This window comes from Sus scrofa, chromosome 6 (genome assembly GCF_000003025.6).
Source record: "Sus scrofa isolate TJ Tabasco breed Duroc chromosome 6, Sscrofa11.1, whole genome shotgun sequence".
Taxonomy (NCBI): domain Eukaryota; kingdom Metazoa; phylum Chordata; class Mammalia; order Artiodactyla; family Suidae; genus Sus; species Sus scrofa.
The window spans coordinates 103,391,109-103,413,162 of NC_010448.4; the positions used below are offsets into that span (position 1 = coordinate 103,391,109).

The following is a 22,054-nucleotide window of genomic DNA, read 5'->3' on the forward strand; positions in this document are numbered from 1 at the left end:
ATTACCATAATTAACCATTTAGAATTCTGCCTCATCTTCTCTAACTCACACCAATAAAACGTTGAAGTTTTCTCAGATACACACTATATATTTATCACACAATAGTTTAAACATCTGACTTAATAGAAGCATGAAAAAACTAGGTATAGTTTTTACTGCATAATGATGTCAACTTGTACTGAAGAACACTGTCTCATATATGCGAAAAGTCAAGCTTTACCCTGAAATCTGAATTATATGAATTGAAAAAATCTAAAAAAAGACTACAACTACCAGTTATTTGTCTAACTTTTCATTATATTCCATATGAGTCAGCATAATCTTTATTTCAAAATAGCATTTTTATTATATAAAAATGTAAAAATCCAGCAAAACCAGAAATACCGGATATATTTTCCTGGGCTTTCACATTTGTTGATTTTTATTCGCAATCGCTTTTGCAATACAATTTACAACCTCATCCCCATTTGTAGTCTGATTATACAAGTGCTAAGTGGCAGAAAGGTCTAGAATAAATACATCAAAAAAAGAGGCAAAGCTGTGAAACTAAGTTGCATGCAACAGGTCTACAGGGGGTGGGGGGAGTGTCTGGGAAATAAAACGGAATAACACAAAGTAATTAGAAGGTCTTAGCTAAAGTTTTTTCAGTCGTCTTTGTCTTTCGCTCCATGCTTAAGGATGCGGGTGAACTCGATGTAATTGAAGTTCCCCTTTTTGTCAATAGGTGCTTCTCTGTACAGCTCATCCACCTCCTCATCTGTGAACCGATCTCCCATCGTGGTCAGCAGCTCCCTCAGGTAGTCCTCCTGAATGGTGCCTGGAAGAAGCGCAAAGAAGGGAGTCAAGAACACTTACCTGCACTTTAATGATTCGGTTCTCAACTAGGTCAGTCTTATGACACATTTCGAGACATACATAGTTAAGTGAACAAAATAAAGCAACTTGTAACCACAGCATTGTTTTCCTACTATGTTTAGAATTCTCTGTTAGTCTTTAGACTAAATCCTTTTATTTATTTATTTGTCTTTTTGCCATTTCTTGGGCTGCTCCCAAGGCTTATGGAGGTTCCCAGGCTAGGGGTCGAATCGGAGCTGTAGCCACCACAGCCACAGCAACATGGGTTCCGAGCTGCATCTGTGACCTACACCACAGCTCACAGCCACGCCAGATCCTTAACCCACTGAGCAAGGCCAGGGATCAAACCCACAACCTCATGGTTCCTAGTCAGATTCATTAACCCCTGAGCCTCGCCGGGAACTCCTAGACTAAATCCTTTTAATAGCTCAGTTAGTAGACCATACGCCTACAAAATTAATTTGAAGCAGGTGTTTTCCAGGGGAGAAAAAAAAACCTTGTCTTTCAGAGGTATGAAGAAAAAAAGGGCAGATACCCAGAAAAAAAGGGCAGTGTTGCCAGGACCTGCTGTGCAGCGCAAGTTGGTACAGTTTTAAAAGGTGGAAATGAGGAAGTAGGAGGGAGATGCAGGGTGTGAGAGGAGGTGACGGGGGTGGCTGGACAGAAGATTATTGCAGAAGGAAAGGGGACAATGAGAGGAGGGAGAAAAATTTTAGGTGGACAGCTAGGCTCTCTGTACACACTTTAAAATAACAGGAGAAAAAACCTACAATTTTGTTTGTTCAAGTTAGTTAACTATACTTTTTGGTCAGATATAAAAATCTCTTGCAGAAGTACTTTTTATTGTCTAAGAAACACTACTTAATAGACAATTCTCCTTTTGGTTTTTAGGAAACTAAGACCCAAACTCAAAGATTAACAATGGCACAAACTGTGTAGCTATGACCTGCATGCCTGTGGCCGAGCCATTTTCTGTTAGACTGTCCCACTGTAAAGGATAGTTTTCCTTTCTTCTTCTTCTTCTTTTTTCTTTTTAGGGTCGCACTCACGGCACATGGAGGTTCCCACGCTAGGGGGTTGAATGGGAGCAGTAGCCCCTGGTCTATGCCACAGCCACAGCCACATCAGATCTGAGCCACATCTTCAACCTACACCACAGCTCACGGCAACACCAGGTCCTTAACCCACTAAGTGAGGCCAGGGATTGAACCTGCCTCCTCATGGATGCTAGTCAGATTCATTTCTGCTGAGCCAGGACGGGAACTCCCCTTTACTTATTTTTTTAAAATTTATACTTTACTAAGCTTTCTTATCTCCAATAAACTGTTTCACAGGGTCTGGAATGAGGCTGGGCATAAACAGAGAGCACTCACCAGTTGCTTCTTCGTCAAAGCAAGCAAAAGCGTTTCTGATGACGTCTTCTGGGTCTGTGCCATTTAACTTCTCCCCAAACATGGTGAGGAACATGGTGAAGTTAATGGGCCCCGGAGCCTCGTTCATCATGGCGTCGAGGTATGCGTCAGTTGGGTTCTTCCCTATAAAATTTCACAGTTTAACATTTAAGAACAAAGACCTCACTTCAATACATAATTTGTTACCGTTACGTTCCCCAACGTGTTTTTAAAAGTTACATCATCATGGCATGAAACTAGCTTTTCAAGTAACTTGTATTAAGAACATTTGGGAGTTCCCGCTATGGCACAGTGGGTTAAGGACCTGACTGCAGGGGTTCAGGTCACTGCTGAGGCACAGGTTGCACCCCTGGCCCGGTCTTAACGATCTGGCATTGCAAGAGGTATAGGGCAGGTCACAGCTGTAACTTGGATTCAATCCCTGGCCTGGGAATTTCCATGTGCAGCAGGTGCAGCCAAAAACAAAAACGAAAAGAGAATATTTGAAAAAAACGTTTTTTGACAACATAAAAAAAAAAACTTTGATATACCTTTATAAAAATGCATCCTGGGTTTAGACTGAGCAGTCTTCATTCCCTGGTACTCTGCAACTTTTCCCTCACCATTTTTTCATTAAAAATAAAAAACACATGAAACTAGGAACCAGGCAATGCCACACAGTTACATTTTGAATGGTGATAACATTGAAGTCTCATCAAGCATTTTGTTACCAGTTATTTTAAAAACCTATATATTCATATTTCTAATTGTGGTACAGTTGCCTATAGTTGGTCTGGGTCAAATAATTTACTTATAAGTTGGCCCTTTAAGCTAAAACTATTAGGTTGGTTTAAAATTGGGAGCTCAGTTTAAACAACATTCTATTCGGTTGCCAAACATCTCCCTAAATGCAGTTTAGTCATGATCCTGAAGTGCAGTCTCACGTAGCACTGTTCAAGATGGAAACCTTAATCCCAGTCCCAACTGAGAACACCCCTCCCTCTTCTGGTGCAGTGGTGAGGGAATGTCCCTGACCCTTCCCTGCAAGTTGGAAGAAATCCCCCTGGAACCACACGGTGGGAGTAACAAAGGGCTGGCTCCTCTTTGTCAGCATCTGTGAGGTTTACACAGTACAGGAAGAGCAGCAATGAACAAAGGGCCTGGAACAGTGGGTTTGAATCCAGGTTCTGCCACTAGCTGTGTGACCTGGGAAAAGGTAGCAATTGTCTAGGGTTTACTTTCATCTGTAAAATGGACTGGTTAAACTTGGTATCTGAAAGGTGCCTTCCAACATTAAGTTTGTGTGACTCTCCATTAAAAGAACATCTATATGTTAAGCACCCCACTATTACACCCGACTCAGAGCTAATGACAGTCAAGTCTAAAATAACAGTTCATATGTAAGTTTCACTCCTGGGAATTTGGATGAAATTTAAATGTCAAGTTGACATCTGTCTTACTGCCATCACAACCTTCACTCATACCACCTATTCGACAAACTAACACAAAATGAGCCCCAAATTAATCTCCCCATTCTTTTCTACCTCCAGATTCAGCCCCTCTCTTGCAGCAATTTTTTGGGTAAAAAGTATAACCCAAAGGCGTTCCCATCGTGGCGCAGTGGTTAACGAATATGACTAGGAACCATGAGGTTGTGGGTTCGATCCCTGGCCTTGCTCGGTGGGTTAAGGATCTGGCGTTGCCGTGAGCTGTGGTGTAGGTCAAAGACCTGGCTCGGATCCCATGTTGCTGTGGCTCTGGTGTAGGCCAGTGGCTACAGCTCCGATTTGACCCCTAGCCTGAGAACCTCCATATGCCACGGGAGCGGCTCAAGAAAAGGCAAAAAGACAAAACAAAAACAAAAAACAAAAAAAAAAAACCCCAAAGGTGTCAAGAGAACATGAGCACAAAAAAGCCTCACGGATTTAAAATGAATTGGTTTAGGCTAAGCACCTACAGACCCATTCAAGGTTCCAATATAATTTGTTGACTTGAAAGGTAAATATGTATCTTTAAAGGTAAGGGGTTCCCCACAAAGGAAGGCACCAAAGCCAGTTTCTCACTCTACTGTCATTTATTCCTCCAACAAAAATTAACTGTGCATCATCTACTATGAGCAAGGGACAAGCTTGAGTGTTCGGTTCTTGTCATACAACTAAGCCCCGTTTCCCTCAGTGGCCTTCTTTAGTAGTGATCCGCCCCGCAAAGTACACTTGGTTAGCTAGTCTGAGTGAAGAAAAGGCTGGGATCCACCCCATCCGCAAGTCAGCAAGTTAGATCAGTATCTCAACTCTACACTCACTCTAAAAAAAGGAAATGCTGCAAAATGTCAACAACTTGGGTCTGGGTAAAGGATGTGTGCTGGTTCATTATACTGTTCCTTCGACTTTTTATAAGCTTAAAAAATTTCACAATAATGTTAGAAAAAAACAAAAATAAAATATAGGAACAAAATCGTGTTGTGGTTACTTAAAAAAAAAAAAAAGTAGCAACTTCTCTCTTTGCCCTCTGGCCCTTGAACTGCCCTTTCTGGCTAAGGGTGAAAAGCAAAAACACCCGAGTGCAATGCCTAACTGAGAGCCATCTTTGACCTGTGCCCCTTTCCCTGCCCATCTCTGGGCAGACTGAGAACCCCTAGGCTTGACGTTTTTCCAACTATAAAGTCAGTGCAGACTTAGGCAGGACAAGGAGGACTTTCTCTTCCTTCCTTAAGATCAAAACAAACAACAAAATCCTATAAGGGATAATAAAGTAATACCCACATATCGAAAATGACAAAGGGCAGTTTATGTTCGCTTTAAATCTTACATTTTAGGGGAGGATGGACTGGGGGTTTGGGATTGGCACATGCAGCCTGTGGTATATGGAATGACTGGCCTTCAAGGACCTGCTATATAGCACAGGGAACTCTATCCAATATTCTGTGATAATTTATAAGGGAAAAGAACCTGAAAAAGAATGGCTGTGTATACATGTATAACCGAATCACTTTGTTGTAGAGCAGAAATGATCACAACACTGTAAGTTAACTGTACTTCAATAAAACCTAAAAAATTTTTAAAAATCCTATATCTTCAAACGAAATACTGCCATGTACAGCAACACGGATGGACCTAGAGATTATCACACTAAGTCAGTTAGGCAGAGAAAGGCAGATACTATATGATACTTATATGTGGACTCTTAAAAAAAAAAACCAAAAACCAAAAAACAAACCAACTTATTTACAAAATAAAAACAGACTCACAGACATAGAAAACAAACTTATGATTACCAAAGGGGAAAAGGGAGGGGCAGCGATAATAGGAGTATGAGATTGATACACACCATTATATTTAAAATAGATAAACAACAAGGGTTCACTGAAGTTCCTGTCGTGGCTAAGCAGTAATACCCCACTAGTATCCAAGAGGACAAGGGTTCGATCCCTGGCCTCGCTCAGTGTTAAGGAGCTGGCATTGCTGTGGCTGTGGTGTAGGCTGGCAGCTGAAGCTCAGATTGGACCCCTAGCTTGGGAACCTCCATACGCTGCTGGTGCGGCCCTAAAAAGACAAACAAAAACAAACCCCCCCCCCAAAACCCAAGGGTTTACTGTATAGCACAGGGAACTATATTCAATAACTTGTAATAACCTACAATGGAAAAGAATCCGAAGCTGTACACCTGAAACTAATACAATATTGTAAATATAATTAAATAAACTGCATAAATAAATAACCTTATATCTTTACATTTTTTGTTCTTAAATTACATAAAAAATTATAAATTGTGAAAGCCCCTTTCTTTGTGTTCCCTTCCTCCCCGAGATGGTCACTTATTACTGTCACCTCTATCCTGTAACTTGTCCTCATCCTTTGTTACTAAGTAAACTATATTATTAGCCACACTTTTAATTTAAGCTTCTGGTCTTTTGCCACCTAGCAATCCCCTGGCTTTTCACCTCATAAACCTATCATATTTAGCTAATGAGAACGGAAGCCTGTCTGGAAACAGTGGCTGCTGGGCCCCCCCACCTTTGCAGGCTTATCCTGGTGTGACTGGCCAAGCCTCCGTATGGCACCTCCCACTCAACATCTCTCAATAGTCCTTGGAGACCAGGAGAGGAATATTTGCACATCACACAGAAAAATAACTCATAAAACTGATTATTTGGGGGAAGGAGGCATATTAAGAATATAGAAGTCTACCTAGAGAAGCAAGCATGTCATGCAAGTCTTCCTTGTCGATGAAACCATCTCTGTTCTGATCGATCATGTTGAAGGCCTCCTTGAACTCCTGAATCTGTGACTGGTCAAACATGGCAAACACATTGGAAGTTGCGCGCTGGGGGCGCTTCTTGGTGGTCTTGGTCTTTGCCTTTTTGCTCGACATGGTGGCAGTTTAATTCTAGAGTTGAAAAAACATAAAGCAAAACAAAATGTATAAAACATAAAGCAAAAAAAGAATTCACAAAACTTAAAAGTTGGTGAGTAAAAATATCTTAATGTGGAATTCTTACTTTATTTGGATAGGAATAAACATAGGTACAAACTTCATTTCCAATGTCATAATTAAATGGCTAGGGAAAAAAACAGTTTTGAAGAAACAAACTATTGAGCTAACTTCCCCCCAAATTTCATGGAACTCATTTTTATCAAGTGGGAATTAGTTTTACAGCATGTAATATCAGCTCACTACCAAGTGCTTATACTGTTCTGACCACAGGGAGCACCCGTAGAGAAAGGTTTCCAAAGCTGTTATCTTTCACATGGATTGTCCCATTTAATCTTCACAATCCTATGCAGCAGATACACCTTTTAACTCCATTTTATATCAATACTGTATAACCTCTTGAGTCTTATTTTTTTTTTTCAAAACATGGTTGGAAAACCAGGGAAGTTTACGTGATCCTCAATTTTAAGCAAAACACAGTATCTACTGTAATACAAATGAGAATTAAATGAGATAACGTAGGCAGAGACTAGTAGGGTCACTGATACATGTTCAAAAGGCTCTCATCTTAAAAAAACAAAAAACAAAAATCATCAAAACAGCTTTAACCCTGTATTCACTGTAGCTCTGTCTTCATGTCCCCTTTCCCTTGACAAAACTTTTAAAACAATAGTCTAATACTCAATTCTTTCCTTTTTCTCATCTTCCTAAAATACTCCTCCATTCTCTATAACATGGCTTTAGTGGTAACCTCTAACACTCTACTGAAAGCCACCAACAATTTAAATGTCAAATAGAATGGACATTTCTTTTTCTTTTTGCTTTTTAGGGCCACAAACCATGGCATATGGAAGTTCCCAGGCTAGGGGTCAAATAGGAGCCAAAGCTGCCATTCAACACCACAGCCACAGCAACGTGGGATCCAAGCCACATCTGCAACCTATACCATAGCTCACGGCAACGATCCTTAACTCACTGAGCGAGGCCAGGGATCAGACCCAAGTCCTCTTGGATACTAGTTTGGTTCGTTACCACTAAGCCATGATGGGAACTCCCTAGAATGGACATTTCTCACTCCATTTTTTATTTGCAGTTTAAAATGATGTAAATAAATACAACACAAAAATATGACTGGCTTTAGAATTAGAAAAGCCCTGAGTTAAAATCTCAGCTTCACCATACTAGCTACATATAACCTTGAAAATATATGGACACCAGAATAATTTTTTGATCCAATGTCTCTGCCCTATGAGATATGTATGACCTAGGTTAAAAAACCAAACAAAACCATGCCCTGGTGAAGAATTTAATTTTGCCCAAAGAGAGGTCTGGCCTTTGTCCTCAGCTCCTGGGTGGTAATCTCTAAGTCCTTAGAGTGTCCGCCTGGTCTATCTGGGGTCTTGGGTCACAGCAGATAGTCTAATGATGTGATTTATCATGGGGGCTTTGGGTCAAGTGTTCCTCAGCTTGGCCTCTGGGGGAAGGGGAGGCTGAAGTCAGCCTAGGAGCAGCGGACAGCATCTACGGGACAGAGTGCCAATAAAAACCACGGCCACGAAGGGCGGAGAGAGGTCCCCAGGCAAGAATACTCCAGGCTCACAGTCACGCCGCACTACCAGGAGTCAACACTGGCCTGGAGAGGCCCACGGGAAACCATGCACCTGGAACTCTCCTGGACTCTGCACCATGTGTCTCTACCCTTGGTTGATTTTAATCTGAATCCTTTGACTGTAATAAACCACAACCACAGTAACAGCTTTCAGAGAGCTGTGTGAGTCCTAGCAAATTACTGAACCTGAGGGTTGTCTTGGGCCACCAAACTTGCAACTGGTGTCAGAAATGAGGGTGGCCTTGGGGACGGCTCTCTAACTCTGCATTTCCATGGTGTGAAAGCAGACGACTGGTGGGGACAAGGCTGAGCGAGACAATCCTGGACATGGGTCTCCAGAACATCCAGTCTTCGACTTTTTTTTTTTTTTGTCTTTTGTCGTTGTTGTTGTTGTTGCTATTTCTTGGGCCACTCCCGCGGCATATGGAGGTTCCCAGGCTAGGGGTTGAATCGGAGCTGTAGCCACCGGCCTACGCCAGAGCCACAGCAACGCAGGATCCGAGCTGCGTCTGCAACCTACACCACAGCTCACGGCAACGCTGGATCGTTAACCCACTGAGCAAGGGCAGGGACCGAACCCGCAACCTCATGGTTCCTAGTCGGATTCGTTAACCACTGCGCCACAACGGGAACTCCCAGTCTTGGACTTTTAACCATTGTTTACTTCTCTCTCTTGAATCTAAACAAATATCCCAGCTTCAAGTTTTGAAAGCTCAGCTCAGGGGTGCAATTTTCAAGTACAGCAGCCTCGGAGTCCTGATTCTAACATTCCAACTCCTTTCCCTCCCCACACACTTGGCCTGAATAAATGTTAATTTTCTTCTTCCTGTAATTTAGGCTGTTATGTGACCTTAGTTATCTTGAACATTAAATCAGAGACAGAATGCGGCCCACTAGCAAGGCACTTGACTCTGCTTTAATTCTTCCTCACATTCCAAAACTGTTGGATTAAAATTCTTTCTCATGCTAAAAATTCTGATTCTACTTCCTCAGGATTCAGTAGGTAGGTATAAACGTAAATCTGAAGGCAAGAATTAGTTCTATCAGTATCAGCAAATTATATTTGTAACAGAGTCATCTAGAAAAACCTCCCAAAGAGAAAACCTTTATTTTTAAAAAATGATCCTTCGATTGTGCCTTGCTAACCCAAAAGTATATTATATTTAAACATTTTTGAAGCTTGGCTGGAGTTCTCCAAGAAGCTGCTGCCAAGATGGGAGTAAACACACATGGATTCAAGGATTTTTATTAGGGGAAGTGCATGTAGGAAAGAATGGGGAGGTTAACTCAGTGAGGCTAGAAAAGCCATTATTATACGGTGAGCAATCTGAGCCCCCAACCAAAACCTTTAACACAGCAGACACAGCTGTGTTATAGGGCAATGTAATAACACCATGATTTCTTTAAAAAAATATTTTTTCTTTGTACTTCATTTAAAACCAGTGTACATTTATATTTGTATATCATACCTATAAAAAGTACACACATGCACACATAAAATATCAACGAAGAATAAAACATTAGCTGAAAACTGAAGCAAAGTTGGAGCAAAACAGTCAATCTGGAGAGAATTCTGGCCCCTGAAGAAACTACCATCCTTTTTCTCCTTACCTTCTGAGATAAATCATCTTGCCTTTTTGCACTTTCTCACTTCCCACTCACCACTGCAAGCGCTTTCATTGCTAAATCCAATCTAAGTCTCCTTGAACCATTCTGCTATATTGGACATCATTTAATCCCACTTTTCTTCAGGCCTCAACAACTCTTGGCCTGGGTGGACTGTAACAATAGAAATGAGCTATCCCAAATGGAAAGAGAGCCCAAGTTTTCCAACCTGGAAGACTCTAAGAAGGGAGACTCTTCTTAGAAACAGCACATTGGAACGACTGACCGAAGTCAAATGCTGTGACTTGGTGTGATTTAATTTGGTGACACCAACCTCCTCCCAGTTCTCCTTCCCTAGGCCTGGCCCTCCTGAACTTTCTCGTGAGGCTTTTCTCTCCGCTCACTTAGACGTTCGCATGCCCAGCCTTCTCCCAGTCCATAACTTACTGAGTTCTCTTCACTCTGTGTTCCTGGGATGATCTCATCCACTCTCCCTGTTCCGACAACACCTATGACTCCCACGTCTGTATCCCCTGGCCCGACCCTTCCCTCGGGCTGTGGCCTCACACATCCAGTAGTGTTTGTGAAAGGCCCTCATTTGGTAGCCCACAGACGCTCAGAATCAACATGTTAGAAACCAAACTCATTCTTTCCCTCCTAAACGTTCTCAACTTTCTATTTTCTGTCAGTTAATGGCACATCACTTACTCACCAAGAAACCCAGGAGTCATCCCCGACTCACCCTTCTCCCCAGGGAACCAAGCCTTGCATTCATCAGATTGGCTCAATTTCCTCTTCCCTCTGCCACCACCCTAAGCTGGGACCTTACCATCCCTGTGTAGAATTTTTCTATCGTCAACTAACCAATTTCCTTGCTTTCTGGTCCCTTCTAAACTACCCTCTATTTTCCAGCCAGAGGTGTATAAAACATAAACATCACCATCTCATTCCCTTTTGAGACATCTTTGGCTCGCCACTGCCGACAGGAGAGAATACAAGCTCTGAAGCCTGGCACACACACCTTTCCTGCTTTAGAATGAGCTTTCAGCCTGATCTCCAGCCATCCTCTGCCTTGTACTTTTCCTTCAGCATCACCAAACAACTTGTATGTGCCCAAGGCACCATATGGTTTCTTAACTCATGTATTTGTTTTCTCTTTTCCCAGCCCCCAAATGCCTGAGGATCAGAGAGAGAGAGAGAAAACTAAAGGTCTACTCAATGTATGGCTACTGCCATCTGTCGAGTGACTCACTGTCAGGCAGTCGGGTGCACTAAATTTAACATGTCTCTGCTTTACACACGAAGGAACTGAATATCAAAGAAGTTAAACAAATTGCCCAAGGTCACCTGGTGGCAGAGCCAGATGAAATTCAACCTCATTTGTTAAAGGTGATTTTTACCTATATAATCTTTACTTCATACAATTCTTCTAGTTAGCAAGTGTACCAGAAAGTAACTTCTTAAACTTTCAATACTACCAATATAATCCAATATTGATTTCTGAGCAGCTACTTTCCTCTGAATTTAATTTCTAGACAAACGGAGTTTCCAAATAAATTCTAACTATGCTGAGGAAACCAATGTACAGACTAAAGTATATAGGGGAATGGGAAGAGAATAAAATATGAATGACACGCTCTGCAACTGTGCAATGTTGCAGCCCTGGTTTGGGTTCATCAAGCGGCAATGTTTCCTATCAGCTATGGTCTTGGTTTGACATGATAGGTAAAGGCTTGAAATCTTTACCAAGCACTGTCAATTCATACCTGACCTATAAATGCTAAAGAAAAAAAGCTCCATGAAACCCTACCCTTAGTTGCAGAAAGTATCCACTTAGAACACAGCATATATGGCAATGAATAAGCCTTTTTTTTTTTTAAATAAGCCTTCACAGCAACAAAAAACTCCAGTTCCTCTTCAAATTTTTTTTATTATTTTTGCAAATTTCTGATATAGAGTGAACTAAAGGTTACATGTACTATGCCCAGAGGTGACAAGAAGGGCAAAGATACAGGATACTGGTATTTAGGTGGCTGTGGCATCAACATACTTAGTTCATAATCTAAGTATCTGCAAAATCACTTGCAATACTGACGTGGAAATCAAAACATGGGCATCATAATCAATAAGCAGAAATTGCTCATGAACTCCATCCAGCCTATATGGCTTTATTGGACGCCTGGGAAAGATGCTCATGGAGCATATCTGTCAGCTGCCTATGAAGTATCTAAGTCCACCAGTCCATACGGCAAGTAAATATGGCTCTCACAGCAGTTAACCTCTAGTTTCAATCTTGGCTGCACCTTAGAGTCACCCTGGAAGTTTTAAAAAAGTGATGTCTAGGTCCTAGTCTAGTACAACTGAAACTGACTGTCTACAGGTGAAGCCCATGATTTGGTATTTTAGAAACATACCAGGTGATTCCAATGTGCAGTGAAGGTTGGGAACCAGAGTTAAGCACTTAGACGGTGGTTCTGAGTTCTTGGCTGACACCTTGTAATAACAGATTACCAAAAGAAAAACAGAAGTTTATCAACATGTATGCCAGGGAAAATCCAGCCCTCAGAGGTGGCTTAGAGTGCTGGCTTAAATATCATCTTCAGCGGAAGCCAAAAGAGGAAAGGTGTGTGAAGGGGAGAGGCACGCTGTGGAATGATACAAACAATATAAACAAGGGTAAGGCTTCTCAGGCAGGTTTAAGTTAGGGCCTGCTAAGAGTCCAAAGTCCTCTGTCCTTCCTGGCAGAGGGGGAAGGAAGGAGACCTTTGCAAAGGTGTGCCCTGCTCTTCGGCACACTGGGAAAGGGCAGAGCTTTTCTTATGCCTGCTTCTTCTCAACTGCCTTCAGCTCAACATGATCTTCGTACCAAAGTGTCATATTTGGGTTGGCATATTCTGCCTTCTTTCTATAACTAATAGGATACTGTGAAAATGACGGCGTGTGACTTTCTGTCATGCTTTCGGATTACTCAATCTGGGGCAGCAGTGGGTCATGAGGGCTATAGCACCCTATGGAGAGGTCTATGTGGCAGGGAACTGGGGCCTCCAGCCAAAGCCAGAACCCACTTGTCAGCCAGGTGAGTCAGTCTTCTTGGAGGCTGATCCTCCTTCAAATGACTGCAACCCCCTGAGACCCTGACCAGAACCACCCAGCTAAGCTGCCCTGAAGTTCCTGACCCTCAGAGCTCTTTACTGTTTTCTTAAGGTGCTAAATGTGAGAATAATCTGTTACAGAGTGACAGAAAACTAATAAAGTCCTTGTGTTTCCTTGCTGTCTTTAACATTTAATAGGCCAATGCCTTTCAGGATTACAGTCAAAGAATTTTTAAAACCTCAAAAAGAGGCCATGGCCAAGTGTGCACTGGATAGGAAAAATTTCTATTCCTGGTTAGCAATTATAATTCCTTCTATTCAACTCCTCTCCAAGTTCTGTGGGCTCCTCTTTTAAGTGCAACAGTCATCCCTTCCTCAACATTCCCATCACCACCACCCCAGTCTTTTAGCTGATTCCCATGCTGATTTGCTAGTTCTTCTTGCTTCCTAGTTGGAGTTTCCTTCAAAGTTTGTCTTGAATGACTGTGCTTTCCTCAAGCGCTGGTTGAAAAACTGCTAGTATGATGTGACCATTCAAAAATGAGGTAACTGGAGGAGGGAGAAGGAGCTGGTTTCCCGAGCAAAGGGATGATAATTCAAGTACAGTACAGATGCCCAGGGGCAGGATGCTCAGAGGGTCCCTTCTGGCAAGGCCGATTTGTGAGCAGAGGCACAAGGTGAAGCCTGGGAGTGGCAACACCAAAAAAAGCAGACAGCAGCTCTTGGCTAAAACCTAAGATCATTTCTTTTTTTTTTTTTTTTTGTCTTTTTGCCATTTCTAGGGCCGCTTCTGCGGCAGATGGAGGTTCCCAGGCTAGGGGTCGAATCGGAGCTGTAGCCTCCGGCCTACGCCAAAGCCACAGCAACGCAGGATCCGAGCCGCGTCTGCAACCTACACCACAGCTCACGGCTACGCCGGATCGTTAACCCACTGAGCAAGGCCAGGGACGGAACCGGCAACCTCATGGTTCCTAGTCGGTTCGTTAACCACTGCGCCACAACGGGAACTCCTAAGATCATTTCTGATTCAAGTCTCATCTTTGCTAAGGACTATTAGAATCTCCAGAAATTTTTCATGAATTCCCATGGTCATTACTGTAGTCAAGACTAGTGTTTGTGCTAATTAGGAAGATCAAATGACTGGATAAGTGAGCAACAATCTGAAAACAGCAATTATCCAGGGAATTTAGCATATGATCAAGTTAAAATGCTCCACAAGGTTAACCCGACATACTTAATAACATACTATTGCTTTTATACTGCATATTTAGGCAAACATATAATCGGTTCCATAAATTATTCTATTATCTTTTACAGAGCCAAACTCAGTTTTACAGCTTTTCTCTTAATACCAGTTAAGCTATCCCCGTGGTATATGTATTTGCACATTTACCACATACATTATCATGTTGTTGTTTCTAAATTATGGATTTTATGATCGTCACAACTGTCAGTAGACTTTACATCCTCTTTACTCCCTCCCCTATCATTGTGTTTTACTGCAGTGAAATTTATATATGGTGAAATGTACAGATCTTAAAAATGATGTGCACTCATGTAACCACCACCCCAATCAAGTAACAAACATTAACACCACTCCACAAAATTCAATCCAAGTCCGTTGCCCTCTCCCACAGGCAAACACTGGATTTCTATCACCATAGATTCGTTCTTTGAATTTCTTATATACAGAATTTATTATTATATATTATTCTTTATAAACAGAATTTCTTATAATACAGTGCTTACTCTGTGTCCAACTTCTTTCACTCAATACATTTTCTGAGATTCATGTATCTCACTGAATTTACTAGTGGTTCATTCTTTTTTTTTTTTTTTTACTGCCCCATATTTCATTCCTATGCTATTTACATATACACTTTTATGGCATTTCTACCTTGGATTGCAGAGTCAAGTAGATAGAGTGTCTCACACATGGCTGGTGCTAAATACTAGTTAAATGAACAGATATATATGCTTCTCTGGGTCACAAACAGAATTATGTATACACATGATCTCTCTAAGGTAGGTCCTGGATCCGATTCTCAAAAAATGGCTGTTCTATGGTCTACCCTTGGTTCAACATAAACTCCACTGCACTCTTCCCTGCAAAGGTTCCTGGTTTTGTCTGTTTGTTTGGCTGCACCCATGGCATGCAGAAGTTCCCAGGCCAGGCTCAAACCCTGGCCACAGCAGTGATCTGAACCACAGCAGTAACAATGCCAGATCCTTAACCTGCTGAGCTACCAGGGAACACCCTCCCACCCCAATTCTTAACAGAACTTACCAGTCACTCTTTGTTTATACCTAGAACAAAGAGTACTAATAAGCCAATAACTGAGTGCTAAATATGTGCTAGGCACTGATCTAAGCATTTCATGTGTATTGACGTAGGTAATCCTCACAACAACTTTCGACAGATACTGTTATTATCCCTGTTTCTCAGATGAGAAAATTAGTGCAAAGAGGATAATTCACCTGCAGGTGCACAGCTAGAAAATGGTAGATGCACAGATGCAGGACCAAAAGTCTAGATCCATAGTTTGTCCACTAGCTGCTAACATCCCGCATGGAGGCAGCTGAAATTCTTCACCAGGTAGAAAATGTGGATAGCTGGTTGGGGATGACAAAGAAGCCACAACAGCTAAAGTGCAGAACGAGGCAGGAAGATCCTAAAATTGCTGGCAAGGAATATCATCCCTAGACATATGCTGTCTTTGAATCCTGAAGAGGACAACAAGCTCCATTTAGGGGCTCCCAGTCCTTTCATTTTGGGGGGGGGGGTGGCCACACGTGCGGCATATGGAGGTTCTCAGGCGAGGGGTCAAATCCCAGTTCCAGGTGCCAGCCTACACCACAGCCACAGCAACACTGGATCCTTAACCCACTGAGCAAGGCCAGGGATAGAACGTGCATCCTCATGGATGCTAGTCATATTTGTTAACCACTTAGCCACGATGGAACTCCCCCTTTCATGTCTTCTAACCCCAGCAACCCTCACTTGGGGACCTGTCCTTCAGATATTGCAATTTATCTGGTCCAAACTCAGTCCCGTGAAAGCATAAGTAATATCGATTGAAACAGTCCTCACAGAAGTTGCCTCATTCAACAGTGCCTGAACCAACAAGAAGCTGTGCACTTAGCTATGAGCCCCAGGAGGGTCCCCCTAATGCTTAGAGAAAATGGGTGGCACCATGGGAACCCCCTCCAAGTGAGTGACCTTGGGCAAATTATCTCACCTCGCTGGGCTTCACTCTCCTCAATTATAAAACAAAAGATAACCTTTACGGTTCTTTTGATTTCCAAAATGCTATGATTTTTTCTTACCAAAGGCCCATTACAGATCCATCTTAAAGGCTGCCAAACTAATCCTCTCAACACGCCTTTCTTCCTATTACTCCATTAGTGAAGAATCTAAAACGACTACCTAACGACTCTTTTATTTCCCATCAAGTTTGCAAAACATCCGTGAAAACGTCCCACTTTCCTACATATTTCCAACCATTATTCATTAACATACTGTTCGTTCAGGCTGGTCTCCCCACCGTCTCCTTCCCCACGACACAAGTCCCACCTTTTGAGCTTTCGGTCTTGTTACCTCCTACCACAGAGTTCTCCCTCTTAGGGCTAAGCCCAAGGCCTCCAATGAGGTCATGACTCTTTTTCTATCTGTTGTCTTCCGCCGTCAGCACAGACGAACTAAATCTTTACAAGATGCTGCAAAGAATCCTGAGTCCTACAGAAATCTTTACATTTGGCCTATACCAACTCCGCACTCCCCGGCAGGAACCGTGCACCAGCAGACCCCTGCGCCCCGCAAAGCACCGGGCACTGTGTGAGGCACCGAGTAGGCGCTCGACAGCTGGCCCAACCAACCCGGCCCAGGCAGATGGGGAGCGGGCCGTAGGCGGGCGGGGCACCAGGTGTGTGAAGCCGTCCCGCTGACGCAGCGCCTGGGACCCACCGCCTCAGCCAACAGGGCGGATCCCGGCCCCGGCTCCATTCGCCCGAGCCTCCCGACCCCTCGTAGTCCACGTTCTGTCCGGCATCTGACGGTCTCCTCGCCCACCTCTCTGCCGCACCGGACGGGTCCCGCAACCCCCGCCCGCCCGCCCAGGCGTTCGGGGCGGGGTCGGGCGGCGGGAAGAGAGGGGGATAAGGGCGGCCCTGGGGTGTCGCGCGAGGGAGCGAGCGCCACTCACCGCGGCCAAATACCAGAACCAGAACCCGGACTTCCTGAGCGAAACGAGCGGAGGCTACGAGTGCGGAGCTGCGGGAGGAACTGCGGGAGCAACAGCGGCGACGCCGGCACTTCCTGCCTCGGGAGGCGAACCGGAAGGCGCACCGGAAGGCGCGGCGGGATCCAACTCTGCCAGGGGGGGGAATGCCTCACAGTTCTCGCGCGGGAGGGGATCGCGTCTGCCTTGTCCGCCGGGGATCGGGCTGGGGCCGCCGGCCCCGGGCTGGGTTTCAGTTGGGTCCCACCGCCCGCGCGGTATGAAGCGGGTGCGGCGCGGTTGGGACCCTGCAGCCCGTCCTCCTCCCCCGCCGTCCGCGGCGGGTCCCACGGCCCTTCCGCATTCCCGGGCGGCCGGCGCGAGGCGGGCCTGGAATTTGACCCCGCGGGCGGGCGGGAGCCCTAGAGGTTTGGGGGTCGCCGGGCGCCGCTCCCCAGGGCTGCCAGAGTTAGGAAGTGAAAGTACAGCTCGCCTGGTTACATTTTATGAACTTCAGATAAAATGAGCAATTTTCTGTGCTTCGCTCCACATTAAGAGTGGGGAAGGGAAGAGGGCGGCGGCTGGGCGGACCCTTCCTGCTGCTAAACACTTTCTTTTCAAAACTGCACTCAGACCAAGTTATATCATTTGCCCCTACCCCTCCTCTCTCACCCTCAGATTATAACATTTACGGCCTTTCCAGGCCAAGCCCTTTCAGTCACAGGAAAGCTTTAATGAAATTACTGGCTTTCCTTTGGTTCATTAAAGACAGTACAAACTTAGGCACACACATAACTAGCGCGCGCACGTTATGTAATGCTTTTTGTCAAAGCAAAGGAAACCAAGAAGCTACATTATTGAAGTTTTGTTCTCGATATTGTTTGTGGCAATAATCTTCCAGTTCCCTCGTCTGGGAATAATACAGATGAATGGTAGTATTTCTGGATAATGGAGGATAGTCAACTTATTAGCAAACCTTTGTTGAGCACTTGTGATTACCTGAACGTGTGCTGGATGCTGGCGAGATGAACAACTAAATTTAGTTTTATATTCTAGAAAATTTTGAAGGGGAATTTAGAAATCTTTGATCAGGAATTCCCAGATGGTAGGAACCAGGTGTTCAAGTTCTCCATAGCAATAGCTCTTAAACAGTGGCACCAAGAAGAAAAAACTGGCGGCTTCGGAAAAGACCTAACCCTAGGTATTCTGACTCAGTAGGTTGAGCATGGGGTTGAGGGTGGGGCAATAATCACACAGGTGATGTTGATACTGTGGTCCTCATCCAGGTAGCACTGCAGCAAGGTCCTTAACTGAAGACATTTTCTCAGTTTCAAGTTAAAGTTTGAAACCAATTGCTGAGAAGTCACGTCTGGTTCTAAAATATTTACTTTCCTTTAGCAGCAGTCTGCCCTTTGGTCCGATAGTTAAAAATTTATTCCACTCACCATAACATTTTGGCTTCAGAGGTCTTTTCTTTGTCACAGAGCTCTTCCAAGTATGGTCTGTACCATCCCGTAAGCCCTCACCCTGGCCACCTTAAGATCACAGCTGAGACACTCTTGACTATATACTCTGACCTCCATATTTGTTTCTAGAACAGTGCTTTCCAACTAACACATGTAACTATTGAAATGTAAATTAAAATTCAGTTATATTAGACCCATTTTAAGTGCTCAGTAGTCACAGTGACTAATGTTCATGCTGGACAGCACAGAGAGCATTTCCATCATCATAGAAAGGGCTACTAGATAGCACTCTTCTAAAAAAAATTATTCTAGGGCATATTTTCTCTAGATTCAAAGCAAAAACTAGTATTTATTAATGAAAAGCCAAATATCTAAATATCTAGTGCTTGGGAAATGGTTAATTATGGCATAGCCTTGTCGAAGGTAATTGCTAACTGTAGCCATTAAAAAGAATGGTTAAAAAAAGGTAATATACTTAAAGTTCAAAACAAAAAATGGCAGCTATGCCAAAACATGACAAATAATTTATCTTAAACTAAAAAACAAGTTGTATGGGAGTTCCCATTGTGGCACAGTGGTTAACGAATCCGACTAGGAACCATGAGGTTGCAGGTTCGATCCCTGGCCTTGCTCAGTGGGTTAATGATCCGGCGTTGCTGTGAGCTGCGGTATAGGTCGCAGATTCGGCTTGGATCCCACGTTGCTGTGGCTCTGGTGTAGGCCGGTAGCTACGGCTCTGATTAGACCCCTAGCCTGGGAACCTCCATATGCCGCGGGAGCGGCCCAAGAAATGGCAAAAAGACAAAAAAAAAAAAAAAAAAAAAAAAGTTGTATGTTCACTACAACCAGAACATATACGTAGATAAGGAGTTCCCGTTGCGGCTCAGCATTAACAAACCCAACTAGTATCCAGGAGGCCCACTGGCCCCGCTCAGTGCGTTTAAGGATCCAGCATTGCCCTGAGCTGTGGTGTAGGTGGCAGACGTGGCTTGGATCCTGTGTTGCTGTGGATGTGGCGTTGCTGTGGCTATGCAGGCGGGCAGTTGGAGCTGGGATTTGACCCTAGCCTGGGAACCTCCTTAGGGCATGGGTGTGGCCCTAAATTAAAAATGAATGTATGTAGATAAATACAGAAGTTATGATACCACCTATTTGAGCAGAAATCTAGGATTAAGAGGATACAGAGATTTGGGAAAACTGGCAATTTCTTCAATACGGGATTAGCTCCAGCATTGCTTTTCAAGACAGCAAATATAAAAAACAGGGTTTCAGGGAAATCAAGAAATTGTACAATTGAGGACCCAGAAAGAGAAACAATTCTGGCATTATGGGACCTCCTCAGGGAATCTAAAATAAATGATTTGAGGATCTACTGGCTACCACACAAGTTGTCAGGCATTTTTATGTATGTTCTCATTAAATCCTCATAACGACCCTTTAATAATAAAAATTCCGTTTAAGATAATTTACTATCAAACCACTGTGGACCTTTCTCGTTACTAAGCTCATCTTAATCACCACTGCAATTAAACTCATAACACCTACCCTTTCCCATTTTTAGAAGAAACAATATCCAAATATCCATTTTTATTTTTCTAAGAATAATCCTACAACAAATGATCTAAATTCTCTCTTCCTATCTGCTGGACATCATTCATTTGGTTTTACTCATTTGCTTCTTGTTTCCTTCCTCCATCTACAGACAGGCTTGAATCTCTAAAGAAATGCCCTTTGGTTCTGTCTGCTTTCTCTTCAAGCCTCGTCTCACTGCCAAACAGGCCCTGCTGGTTAGCAGAATAAGAATAACCATTATTTGAATGCCAGATCATTTATCTTTAGTGTTTCTATTTCCACAACAAACTTGGATGGTATTGTCCCTGTTAAACAGGTGAGGAAACTGACACTTAGGGGTGATCTGCCCAAGGACACAAAGCTCATCAGAATTTACTCAACCAAGTCTGGCTCTAAAGCCATACTACTCCTAATCAAAAAATGCTGCTTTATACATTAATTGATTATGTTCCTATTATGAACCAAGAACATTACTTCCATTTTATAAATGAATAGAGGTTGAGTGAAGTTAAACGATTTCCTTAAGTTTATAAAGCCATGATATAGCAAGAACAAGATTAAACTGCAGCTGGCCTGACCTCCAAACCTAGGCATTGTCCCCATTTCCCGCTATAATTATGGATTCTGCACTCAGAACTACCTAACAGCTCTAGCAGAAGTGACCAACGGCTTGCTGAATCCAGTGGCCTCATGTAAATCCTACTATACTTGATTTTTCTGTGATTTTAATACTGTTGGACCAACCTCTTCACTCTTGAAATTATCCCCTTGCTTTTCAATAACACTGTGTTTGTGGCTCTATGTACTGTCTAAGCCCTTTTACTGTCTTTTACCTGATCCTTCTTAAAACCTGCCAGAACATCTCCAAGTCTAGTAGCTGTCCTTTCTCTCCTCATGCTTTGTAAAAAACATTGCCTTTCAGAATTTGTTTTTACTTGTCTTGTATAGCCTGTCTCGTAAAGGCAGTCTGGCCTGCTCCCTTTCTCCCCAGGAGCATTCATCAATTCCTGATGTTATCCAGTCATGGGCTCCTTGATCAACTGAAATTTGGGCCCTGAAGTCCAAAGCACAGTCTAATCACATAAGCAGGTGAGTATGGACAGATGCCATCCACCCATTAGGTTGGTTTCACCAGAACTTTTGAAATGGTTTGTTTCAAGTATGGCTTTCTTCATGAGACGAGTTTTGTTTTGTTTTTAATCAAATGCATTGTTGAAGTATATGCTTTAGCTTTTTATTAGCAATCATCTTTACCTAAGCAAAAACCTACTTACTACCTAGAGAATGCTATTGCCAAATTAGGAGGCTTAAGACTACACTTTCATTGAATTTAAGATATTTCATTCAATCACTGTTTCCAATGGTGGTTGGTTCTTTGAGCAGTTATCTGAAATGGAAACTGGGATACTGTAAGAAATAATTTTAATGATAGTATTTTTCTGTGTAGAAACGATGTTATTTGTTCTTCACTTGAAATTGGTTAACAAAGCAAAAGCGATCTTTGTTTTTTCAGTTGAAATGTAAATTCAACAAAAAATTTTGGCATCTTGGCAGGAAAAAGCACTTTGCTTAACTGACTGAATGAAATTCAGGAACACGTTAAAAGCAGAGTTAAGGCAGGTGCTAAGATTCTAATCTTGAAAGGGGCAAGAGCAGTCTTGTTACTGGCCCTTCTACTCCTGTTCTGTGAAGCTGACCTCATGAGGTTAAAGAATTTAGCTCACCTCACCCATCCTGTTTCGTGTGATGGTCTGCTGCCCCTGAAGGCATTTAGTAATTGCTTATTCAATGAGGTAATGGTTTTGTCCAAGGACAG

General features: G+C 43.1%; 1 protein-coding gene across 3 annotated transcripts; it reads right to left on the reverse strand.

Annotated features, from left to right (window-relative positions):
- On the reverse strand, window positions 321-17,969 carry MRLC2 (myosin regulatory light chain 12B). Of its 3 annotated transcripts, none has more exons than XM_003127841.4 (4): window positions 17,186-17,969; window positions 6,434-6,632; window positions 2,229-2,390; window positions 321-817 (listed from the first exon to the last, which is right to left on the reverse strand). In XM_003127841.4, exons 2-4 carry the CDS (start codon window positions 6,615-6,617, stop codon window positions 645-647), a joined length of 519 nt encoding a protein of 172 aa, XP_003127889.1. In that variant the 5' UTR covers window positions 6,618-6,632; window positions 17,186-17,969; the 3' UTR covers window positions 321-644. The 3 variants fall into 3 exon arrangements, with proteins under 3 accessions (XP_003127889.1, XP_020951792.1, XP_013854702.1); XM_021096133.1 differs by lacking the exon at window positions 17,186-17,969 and adding an exon at window positions 16,948-17,091; XM_013999248.2 differs by lacking the exon at window positions 17,186-17,969 and adding an exon at window positions 15,462-15,591.

Excerpts from the sequence above, each read along its gene's own strand:
- MRLC2 (XM_003127841.4), bottom strand. The coding sequence starts at position 6,617 with ATGTCGAGCAAAAAGGCAAAGACCAAGACCACCAAGAAGCGCCCCCAG. Across the intron at positions 2,391-6,433 it reads TGACATGCTTGCTTCTCTAG|GGAAGAACCCAACTGACGCA; the intron begins GTAGACTTCTAT and ends GAAATTTTATAG. Across the intron at positions 818-2,228 it reads CTTTGACGAAGAAGCAACTG|GCACCATTCAGGAGGACTAC; the intron begins GTGAGTGCTCTC and ends CGCTTCTTCCAG.